The 11,430-nt window shown below is 44.5% G+C and overlaps 1 protein-coding gene across 3 annotated transcripts in view; it reads left to right on the top strand.

The window, feature by feature from the left end:
* The window catches only part of PHLDB2 (pleckstrin homology like domain family B member 2), a 126,730-nt gene that overhangs the window by 68,058 nt on the left and 47,242 nt on the right, over nucleotides 1–11,430 (top strand). For all 3 annotated transcript variants that reach the window (XM_040583068.1, XM_040583067.1, XM_040583069.1), the window contains exon 3: nucleotides 1,460–2,808. In XM_040583068.1, coding sequence (XP_040439002.1) covers nucleotides 1,460–2,808 — 1,349 coding nt within the window. The remainder of the gene's footprint in view (nucleotides 1–1,459; nucleotides 2,809–11,430) is intronic.

The raw sequence follows: 11,430 nt of genomic DNA, 5'->3' as shown, positions 1-11,430 counted from the left end.
CACTCAAAGAATGCGTTGCCACCTTCACTAGATATCTGAACCTAGCTACCCTGGGTGAAACCAGATCATATCAGCTCTGAGGGGGGCAGGAATCCAAGTTTTGTGTCTAGGTTCAGATAATTATCTGAAGTGGTACTTGGAAGAGGATTAAAGTGTTGCCTCTGAGGATTTTAAAGGCACTTTATGCATTTAGAAGTTAGGTTTTCCTGCTGAGTGACAAGCTGAAATCAGGTTTCTCATGAGGTGGCTGAAGTCACAGGTGAAATGTGTCTGAGCCAAGAGTAAATCCCAGATTTGACCCTTATTTTCAGAAGCAATACTCACTGGCACTGCAGGAACTGACACCACAGACTGTGTTGTAAGTTCGAAGCACAGCCTGACGTCCCAAGAACTGCTGTAAATGTTAATGGTGCCACTTCTACGTCAGCTGAGGTCTAAGTGGAAGCCTGCTGGGGGTCCTGTTTATCTCCTGCAGTGACTGACACTGTCAGGAGCTGCATTTCTTTCTTTGCTTTTGGCAAAGTGGGGCTCAGAACTGCAGGCTGGAGCTTGACACATCGTTGACACATGGTTGAACACAGCAAAGGCTTTTTTGGTCGGTGTCCTCTTCCAGAATATAAATTACAATTCTTAACAAGCGTTAGGACCTGGAACCTTAAACTGCTCGCAGTGTTTTTGATGGTCATGCGTTTTTGTTGTTTTGAATGAAGTCATGGAGCTCAGCGTTACACTTCCTTAAGGCTATCTTTAAACTGAAGCGGGCTCTTCGCAGATGTAGGTACAGCTTTGTATTTTAACAGATTGAGCTGAAACCTTGAAAAACAGACCTCGGTTTTGTACTTTTCCGTGAAGCTTTGCACGACAATCCACAGAGTAAGCAGAAAGGTGACAAAACGCCTACTGAGCTTTGAGGTGAGCTCATTAGTGTATTGGGGCTCGGATGCGCTAGCTGCGCAGGCTAAAAGAAGAGGCAATCCAGAGCAGTATCTTATGTTCTGTATCCCGAGCCCTGGGAGACCTGCGTTCAGTTCTGTACTCTGCTGTCTGCTTTGTGTTTTCTCCCTGCACCTCAGTTCCTCAGCTGTAAAACAGCAGGACTGTAATGCTTCCTTACTTCATGGGCAACTGAGGAGGCTCAGGATTATAAAGGCTGAGCCACAGGCTCCTGCAGTGGATAGAGCACCAAAGAAAGAGTCTAGCATCTTTCCAACTGTGTTGCTGATCTGTGGTATGAATTTGGTGATGTCGCTCTACCCCTTCTTTTGTAGTCTCCATCTTCTGCAAAAACAGAGATGGGAAAGTTGTGCATCCCCTGCTTTACTTAATGGTCTGAGACACATTTATTACAAGCGCAGTAATTATTACAAAAAGTGTTCTTTTCAAGGCATGTGCAGGCATGCACATACAAGAGGCTACTTACTTGCTAAAATTTTTTTTTCTTGTTTTCTCTTCCTTACAGATTCCAGTAAGATTATGGCAGAGTATAGCCACACACAAAACCAGATGGAATTACAAAATGCTAGTTTGGGAAAGGGTTCTGTGGCGAATTCCCTTGAAAATGGTCTCCAGGATATTATGGAAAACCTCAACCCAAAGAAATATTCATCAAGTCTGAAATTTAAAACAAACGGGGACTATGCTGGCTCTTATTTAACCCTTTCACAACCTGTGCCGGTTAAACCTAATCCTTCTTCCAGTGTTAAAAATACACACTCTATCACTAAAATTCAAGGGGGCAAGCAGTTCCCCTGTGAAAGCCCGTATCTTCCAGATAAAAGCATCTCTGTAAAGCATTTGGGTTCCGTATCAGGCACGTCTTCATCCCTCAGCGGGTACAGTTTAGGAAGGACAGACTTTGATATTCACGCCAGCAGAGAAAATGAAAAATCCCTTGGACACATGGATAAGTTTCACTACTCAAAGTACAGTCAGAAAAACAAATCGTACGACAACGTCTACTTCCCAGGAATGCTGGAGACGAAGAAGATCTCGGGCTCTCTTCTGACCATGTGGAATGGAAGCTCGGGGAATGAGCTGATGCTTTCACCTGGTAGCAATTCAGGGGCAGCCAGCATGCCTTCTAGCCCAAAGCAAGGCAGGAGGATGAATGTTGAAGACAGTCTGGCCCTTCACATGAAACCAGTTAAGCACAGGGATGTGATGATGGAGACTCTGGGTTCACGGCCTAGGAAATACTCTGGTGGATCTCTAAGTCATATGGGAATGTACAGTCGTTCCCTACCCAGACTTTATAAATCAACAGAAAGCCAGCTGGTGCCATTAAGTTTGCCCCCCAGAAGTTCTCTGGGTAACACTAAAAGGAAAAAACTTGGAGAAAAAGATCTACCTCAGAATGCTTTAGATGCTGATAATTATCTGAATTTTTCTTCTTGCAGCTCAGGGGTTTCACCACATGCAAACTCTGTCTCTGGGAATAATCCTTATGTCAGTTCAACTCTTAGTGTTCCAGCAAGCCCCCGAATTGCTAAAAAAATGCTTTTAGCACCTTCTTCCCCATATCTTTCTGATGATTTCGATAGACTTGGACTCTCAGGAACAAGTCCCAGTAGTTCTTTCTCCCCAGTGGATTTTGACAGGTCGTTCTCTGTCCGAAGAAACCTTTCCACCAGTTCCGTGGAACTTGATGACCCAGATCTGGAAAGTTACAGACAGACACCGAACTCGCTGCAAACATCCATGCAAGAGCGGAAGAACAGCATCAGCTCCATTTCGGGAAGAGAAGACCTCATGGACTATCACAGAAGGCAGAGGGAAGAGCGGCTTCGGGAGCAGGAGATGGAACGGCTGGTAATTTTTTCTCTTCCTCTTCTTTTTTTGTGGCAGTTAGCGTGTGCAGAATGTCCATCCCAGATCTAGGCATCAGGAGGGTACAGCAAAGCATAAGCTGCCATGGTTTGAAATTCAAGTGTTGCCTGCTTCACATGCCTTGTTTATTATTGCACTCTATGAAGCTAATGCTTAAATAGCGTGCTGCTGGAGCAGCTCGGACGGGCGGTACGATGCAGCCATCTTAAAAACATGTTGGAACCCACGTAAATTGCGTTCAGTCATCCTGCGGGCTCTTAAAATGTCTATGTACGTAAAACCCACAAATTACACTGCAGGGATCCAGCGCTTTTTTGTTCTAGATGATGGCACTGTTTTGTGGTAAGCGGGTAAAAAAAAAAATGGCTCTGCTATAAGCCACTCAGCTGTGCGTGCTGTGGAGTCAGGTATACATTGCTGTGGGTTCAAAATCCATCATCAGAGCTTTCTCTGCTGAATTGTGGTTTTTCCTTTTGAGTATTTTCATTAAAATATAGCCTTCCTTGTTCTCCCCCTCTTGAAACGGAGAGTAGCAGAGAGGGGCAGAGTTCCTCTCTCTGTCTCAAGTCCACATAAAGCAGTACATACTGCTTCAGCTTGGGATTCAACTTGGTAGTAAAATGTAATTTATGTATTATTGAAACAACTTTTGGGTAGGGAAAAAAAAAACAAAAAAAAGGTCTTCAGAACACAGAGATGGTGGAAACAGTTTCTTATTGAAACTGTCTCTGAAAGGATGCCTAATACTTCTCTGAAAAAAGTTTTATTGGTCTCTACAAGAGTCACTGAGCCTATTAAGATACACTCATACTGTACTGATTTTTATCATCCACATAGAAACGGAGGTTGTTAGATGGGCCAATTTGTATTACCAAGTCTTAGATTTGAGGCATTAACTTTACATTTTTGTGCTTGAATTCAGATCTTTATGGATTTGAGGAAAATGGACATAGAATACTCTTCAACCTGTCTAGTGTGCGCACAGACGGCGAGCCTGCAGGGGAGTTCTCTTCCTGGGCAGGCTGGGGGGAAAAGCTGTGGCGAGGTGGGATGCAGGAGCAGCAGGGATGCAGGAGCAGCAGGGGTGGCAGGACAAGCGGGATGCGGGAGTAGGGGCTGCCCATGAGGGACCACTAGCAATGGCCCGGTGCCTGTGCAGGGCCACCGCTGCCATTCCAAGCTGCACCTGTGAGCAGGCTGAGCTGAAGGATTGTAACTTGTCCAGGTGTCTCCCTCCCATCTCACCTACGTCCTTGACACCAGCTGGTGAGGAACCTGTTGGAGCTGCCTTTTCATCCCTAATGCACGCAGTGCTGTGGTCTGTAAGGTACACACTGTTGGTTTGCAAGATGTGAAAATATTAATCTTGGCCTGCTTAGAGCCAGGGCTGTAGAACTGAGGTGTCTCTGCCCCCTCTTGCCCCCTTTGCTCCCTGATAGCTCTGCCAGCTCCCCTTGAAGCTGCGGTTTCTGGGGAGCAGGGGCCGGGCTCGCGGGGGCGAGGAGGGCCAGCGGCGAGTGAGATGACTGGTGGCTTAGGAAGGGTTGTTACACGTGGGCACGTAGAAGTGGGAAGCATCAGCAGAAATGCTGGTGGGTTGTTTCTCTCTCCTCTTGCTGCCTTCTCCCTGCCGTGCCACCACTCCTTTTGGAAATCGCTCTTTTTCCTAGGCCTGGGGTTTTGTGTGTGCAAAGTGGTGTTCGCTTCCAATCAAAGGGTTTTCCTGACAGGCATGCTGGTAAACCTGAGATAATTGGTCAGAAAAGACAACATGATAGAGCATATTTGTGTTTTAAAGAGAACGGTTCTTTTTTTTTTTTTTTTTTTTTTTCTTTTCCCTTTGTGAGGGATGGAAGATACAGGGTTGTTTTCGATATGTTGTTGCGATAATGCTAAAAACTGTTCTGGTTTTATTATTGAAGGTAATGACTTCTGTTCCCTCAAGCCCAAACTATTTCTTTTTTTGCTGGACAATACTTGCTTCAAGTCCTGATTCTTTACAAAGAGAATTGGCCTACTGCTTTTCCAAGCATGTTAAAAGTTTTTGAAAAAAGATGATGCTTTGTGTGTTGCGTGTAATTTGAAAGTGAAGGAACTGCCTCCTTCTTGAGTTCATCTTCTGTTCAGGACCCTGCTCAGTATTTTTTATCTCCTTGATAGAGCTATCTGGTGGAAGAGGACAGTATCGAGAGTGCCTCCTTCCAGTGGTTTGAAAGTCTGAAAAATGCCATAAACAGGTTTTTGGATCTCTCAGAAGAAGGAATAAATTTTATAGGAAAAATTAAAAATCCACACATTTTTCTTTTTTTTTTTTAAATTCCAAAATCCACACATCAGCTGTTTGCATATTAGGACCTGTCCTGTGTTAGGGTTTGGTTTTGGTTTTGTCCTGTGTCAATCTAGCCATGGGTCTGTCCAAAGAGGGGGTTTGTATATCCAGCCTGAGCTTCCAAAGAGCAGCTCCGTCTGACCTCGTGTACTGGGAGATGGACGCAGGTTAGAGATCCAGCTCTGCTCAGCATCCTCTTTCTGGGGTTGGGGGGGGAGGTGTGAGTAAAAAACCCCAACTACACAAGCACCCGGAGGTAGCAAAACTGTGTGCTTTCGGTTTTCGGTGCTGAGTAAAAAGTTCAGATTGAGTAGCTGGTAGGTAAGTGGCAGGGAAAAAACATGCCTCTGTGCTCAAGGGTCAGACTCTTCCATGCTGTGTTTTTGAAGCAAGGTAGGCAGAAAAAACGGGGACTACTCGGAGAACTTCATCAGATACATAAGCCTCCTTCTTAGAGAATTAGGCTGCTCTGTGGCCCAGATGCGAAGCAGAAAATACCTTTTTTTGCACCGGCACAGCCCTGTAGCTATCCTGCTGGCACAGAGCGGTTTGGGGTGCTGTGTTTGATAGCTGCTATTCACATCTGGCTTATTATTTTTTTAGTAAAATGTATGCACGCATTGTAATCTGATCTGGTATCTGCCCTTGGTCTCCTCTATTTACTTTCACTTTTTTCCTTTTTCTTTTCTGTATGAATTATTCTATGAGTTTTACTTGTGCTTAGTTTGCTTTTTAAGTGGCAGAAGCTCTTCTGGAAATTTGCATTTTGAGCTGCTGCCACAGCCTGTGTGTGAAACCAAATGATCTGCTCTCATTGCCTGCAGAAATAAACAACGAATTTTTTTTTTTTTTTTAATGGTACAAATAATGAAAATATGTATTGCAGGGTTTTATTTGGAATATCGAATGTCTGAGTTTTAATTCGTTCCTGTGCACCAAGCAGAAAAGACATGTATGCACTTGCGTAGGATTTGGTGTTTCTCCCACTCTCTTTAGCTTCGCCTTTTAGGGCTGGGTTCACCCGAGAGCTGGCGGCTGGTGCCAATTCTGTCTTGCCAGCCTGTCCCTCTGTGACTCGAGGAGCGGGAGGACCTGGAGTTCCCGTTTCTGCCATCCCGGGGCTGGTGGCACTACACAAGGTTGCTCCTGGAGCTTGAAGGGGGCTGGGGGGTCTCAATCTGCTTCTGCTTCCTCTCCAGCCCAGCTAACCAGAGATTGCGTCTGGCTGTGGGGATGTTTATACAAGCCTTGCACAAGTGGAAGTCAACTCGGAGTTAAGTATTGCTAAAGCTAGCCCAGGAGTCTGATAAGGAAAAAAATTATCACTGTGATCTAAGAATATTCAGTGAGATTCAGTTAGCTATTGAATCTTTGGGGTTTTTTTTAAAGAAAAAATCTCACTTTTTTTTAAAACTTTTTTTTTTTTGCCCCCCTATCTGAGATAAAAGCTGAACTATGATAGCCACTGGAACTCAAAGGCAGTCTTCCTCTTCAGCCTGTGAGGAGGTCAGGGGTGGGACAGCACAGGCAGCATAGTCAGATAGATATCAAGGCCATCTGTTTTATTTGATACCCGCTCAGTTGAATAGCACTGAACTTGATTTTTCTACTGCTGCTTTTTAGGCAGTACAGTGTATTTCCTCTAGATGGTGGTAGGTACTTAAAAATTAGATACGCAGGCTCTGCTCCATACCTTCCGTAGTTCGGCTCCGTGTGGGTCTGTAAGTATATGCTTGTTAATGAAGTTTTACTAGCTGCAGGAGGTGTGCTGGGAGAGATTTCAGTTTATATGACCAATGCCTGAATGAGCAATAGTGAAATTTAAGGAGCTTACTCCATAGTCCACTTTTTCACAGTCAGAAGAGCGCTGAATTTCACTAAGTTTGTTCAGCAAGTAGGAAATAATACAGAATATCCCTGTGTCCAGTTTGCATTGATACATTACAATTTAGTAAGATGTGTTCACGAGTGAAAAATTAAATGAAAATATTTTGAAATTTTCAAGGTTAATTTAAAATTTAAAATTATGGTTAATAGAGCTTATCTCCCGTACAGCTTGGAAAAACCTCATATATACATTTTATAAATTTATATGGGCTCTGTGTCTTTTTATAGAACCTTTAAACATAAAGTAACCAAGCTGCAAGTGACTTACCTTTTGCAGGAGCTCCAGCCAAGTAGACAAAGTCTAGATCAAGGGCATTTTCCCCACAACTAGTAACTGACAGTCTCTGTAGCGTTACAGAATAGCTTCTTAACATCAGTTTAGTTTAGGAAATGAGCAAGTGCCGTATAATAGGATAAAAACCACCACAGAATATAACTGATACTGAGGACTCAGTGAATTTTCAGGAACGTTCCATTTTAATTGTGTTCCAAAACGTTTCTGTAGGGTCTTTCATAATCCAAAGTGTGGGTTTACATTATTTAAATTTTGGAGCTATACGTTTTATGCCAATGAACAGTATGGGCCAGGAAGAAATCGATTTGAGGAGACCTGTTCTCATTTACAGAGATCAAGTACTGTGCTGGAGCTCTAATCTTCAGGCTCCTGCTCTCAGGATGATTTGAAAAGCAGCGTCTGCATAGGTGCTGTAGGGGCAAAAGGGCACTGGTATGAACAGCCCTGTTATTTTGGAAGCTGACAGCTTTTACTCAGGAGCCAAGCATGTGCCTGCAGATACAGGAACTAATTCTGCAGAAAGTAGTCTGCTCCGTTCCTCCCTGGAGGCTGGCTCTGCTCCGTGCCACCAAGCTCTTCTGCTTTTACCAGTCTGTTTCTTCAGTGGCGGTACTGGGAAGGTGAGGACGAGGCGTGCCAGCCTGGTCCCTGCCCCTGGTCCTCTGCTCCCGGCCGAGGTGGTCTCTGCAGGTGCCCCTGCTGTGCAGGGCTGCCTGCATCGCCCGGGAGGGACAGGTGTGAAATACGGGTGCTCTTCCTGAATTATGTGCTGCTGGCAGTAACCTCAGAGCCAAAAGACGTTAGTCTTAACCATAGCAAAGCAAGGACTGAAAATGAGAAAATAAGTGAAGCTGGAGTGAGAAACTGGTGCGAAGTGGAGGAGAGGGGAAGAACGGTTGGTGAGCTGTTCTCAGACCAGGTTAAAGTCCAGCTTTGAAATCAGCTTCTCAGTGTCTGACAGGTGTGAAATCACCAGCTCCTTAGAAATGCAGGAAGGAAAGAGAAACCTTTTTCCTGCCTTTTGTCTGTGGCGTACTGAATGTATTTGTAAGAAAGTAAGTTTGGGGAGTTTGCTGCTCTCTTTCCCCACCATCCTTTCTGACTAGCTGCTGCTCCAAGCTTTGCTGTGGAGCTGGCTGTTTGCCTGCCCATGAGGTTTTTAGAGAGAAACGGTAAAAAAAGGGCTGTTCTTTGGTAGCTGAGAAGAGCAACAGCCTATTTTTCAGGCAAAGGGAGCCCTGGCTGCACAGACTGGCCATAATTATAATTAGCGTTGGTCACAAAGGATAGACTGCACATGTATTTTTAATGAAATCTAGGGTTATCCAATTGCCAATGGCACTTAGCTAAAAAGCTTCCTGCTTGCCACAGCTGATTAACCAAGTGCTGCCTTGATAATCTAGATCGAGCATCACCTCTACGCATTTGTAAAATTGATGAACATGATATGCAGCAGATGAACAAATCCAGGAATCACTGACATGGTTGCTGTTGAAGAAGTGGGAGGCATTTATCTCTGCTATTTTGGGATATTCTTCTTGACAGTGTGCTAGGGATGTCTCCTAATGCCATTGTAAATCAATAACAGAGGAAGGTTATTATCCCCTTATCCCACCCTTCTTCAGCACTTAACTTTGCAGCCATCCATAGGTGGTGTGTGGCTTTGTCAAAGCCAGGAGTGGTGAAACTGCTCAGGCAGAAATTGCACGAGAGCTCTGTGTACCCCTTTCAGAGCAGGTAAGTGATCCACAGAAACCACACGGAGATGTCTTAATCTGTTGGAAAGGATATTTTATGGGGAAATACACTGAAAGACTCCCAAGGCTTGATTCCTCCTCCCTCCCACCAGAGCCAATTTTAAATAAATTTCCTTCTTCTGACATACCTTTTTTTCCCCCCTCTGTTGTGATCAGCGTCACAAATAACTTCTGTGATATTTTTTGCAAAATTATTGACTGGATTTTCCATGTGCTGCTTTTCACTGGAGGGGTGCTTTCCTCGCTCGCTGCTTGACTCAGAAATTTATGTTGGAAACAGTTAAATGCAGGTGTGCTGGAGCTGGAATGAGTTGGCTGAGAGGAAATGATGAGAATAGAGCGTATAAAATAACCCCAGAGCTTCCTGTCCGTAAGCCTCCCGGCAACGTCAAAATAGAAGTGAGAGATACCAGTATTTCTGTAATGTGTGTGGAAGTTCATCAGGAATTTTTTGAAGACTGGCAGGGGTTTACCTGCAAATTTTAAGCTTTTCTGAGCATCTGAGACGTGAGGGGGGAAAAGAATCCTGGTTTTTTGGTGGTTGTCTTTTTTTTTTTTTCCTGACTGCTCAGCAAAGGGCAGGTTTGCATGAGAACCCCTTACCTGCACACTTAGGCTGGGATGAGCAGCAGCTGTGCTTTGAAATTGGCCATTTCCTATTGTTATTGTTGTTATTACAGGGATGGAGGGTTGGCATTGGGTAACCTGATATAGGCTGTTGGTGCAGGGAAGGAAAGGATGGGACCTCGTCTCCTGCTGCCGTGTTTCCCAACTATAACCGTTCCGAGGGCTGTATGAAAGGGCCAGGCCCAGTGCCGTCACACCAGGAGAGCTGCATAATTACCGGCGTCCCAGCCAGCACTTGCACAGCGCTTTAGGAATTGGGTTGCGTGGCCAAAAGCCTTAGTAAGAGGGAGGATAGCGGCGTTGGAGGGGTAAGGGAACAGCCTTAGGGTCTGGCAGTGGTTGCCTGGAGGGAAGAAGGCTTTGGGGAGTTATAATTATGTCGTTCGTTTGGGGTTGAAGGATGTCTGCTGGACCCATTTTGGGGAAAATACAAGCTTGCGATTGCCGCCCCACAGCCACCCCAGGCTCCGTTATCTCAGCGGCTTGTCTCTGCCGGTGCTGTTACAGGAGGCTTCCGAGGGAACCTGCAGTGGGAACCTGAGAAGAAGCTACCTGAAGGCAAAATTTCTGTCTCGTGGCATGCTCTGGGTTGGGTAGTCCTTGGAAACGGGTGGGTTCAGAGGGGTTCTCCAGCTCAGAAATTGCAGCTCTTAACCGCAGCTGATGCGGGGTGATGTGGACGTGTAGCACAGACAACCCAGCTAACCTCTTGGTAGCTGTACAACAGGCTAGGTGTTTGTAAACCGGTGTTAAATGTTCAGAGAACTCCCGCGGCTTGCTGCAGCGAGAAGGCAGGCAATGCATGGTCTGAACTGCTTTGCTTGATCCTTGTTATCACTTGCTGTTGGGCACAGGCAGTGTTAGGACTGTCAGAAATAGCTGCTTTGCAAATCCTGTTTGCAAATGTAATGCCAGCTAGAGCTTGGAAAGTGAGTAGGTCTGCAGTGGTTCCTGGGGAAGGAGGCTGAGGATTTTGGGGTTTTGGCTTTCTTTTTAAATCCTACTAAAAATAAGAAGGGTTTCCTAGAAATCACAAATGAGATCGTAGTGCAGGTATTGATGCCAAGCATGGAACTCTCACAGTGCTCTTTTTTCCAGCAGAATTTTCAATAGGGTTATGGTAAGCAATTTATTATTTACATTATTTTTCTTCATTAGGAAAAGAAACATGACATTACATAAATGCATTACCTCTTAAAAATGAAAAGGTAAAGTTTTGTCTGAAGTAGAAGTTACAGGAAGTTATGCGTACAGTCAAATAAAACAAATACAGCTTCCTAATACTTTATAAAAAGTATCATGGAGATCTGGAAATCCTTTGGGAATTAAATGTTTATAGCAACTTGAAGCACATCAGGTCAAACTGGCACAGCTAGTCAGATGCTCAAGGTTGAAATGTTAGTATGAATCTGTAAGAAATTTGAATTAGCTGGTAAATAAAGATTTCCCCCATTTCTGTGTGTTTGACATCTGTTGTATTTTAGATGAGATGCCTCATTTTCCTGTTAATGTTCCTAAAACTGTGTGTTTCAAAATGCGGATTAATTCTCTCCCCAAAAGGGAATGAAAGTTAACAAAATAGAAAATGCAAATAAGTCAGGAATGAGTGAGTTCATGGAAAATCTGTGCGATGTTTTGCAGCTTGGTAGGAGTATGGTGTAAGTGTTAAGTGGCACAATTAGTGATTTATACAGTGAGCTCACTGGATA

The sequence above is a fragment of the Falco naumanni genome, chromosome 2 (genome assembly GCF_017639655.2).
Source record: "Falco naumanni isolate bFalNau1 chromosome 2, bFalNau1.pat, whole genome shotgun sequence".
Taxonomy (NCBI): domain Eukaryota; kingdom Metazoa; phylum Chordata; class Aves; order Falconiformes; family Falconidae; genus Falco; species Falco naumanni.
The sequence above is the reverse complement of the archived record's forward strand: the minus strand, read 5'-3'. Positions and strand labels throughout refer to the sequence as shown.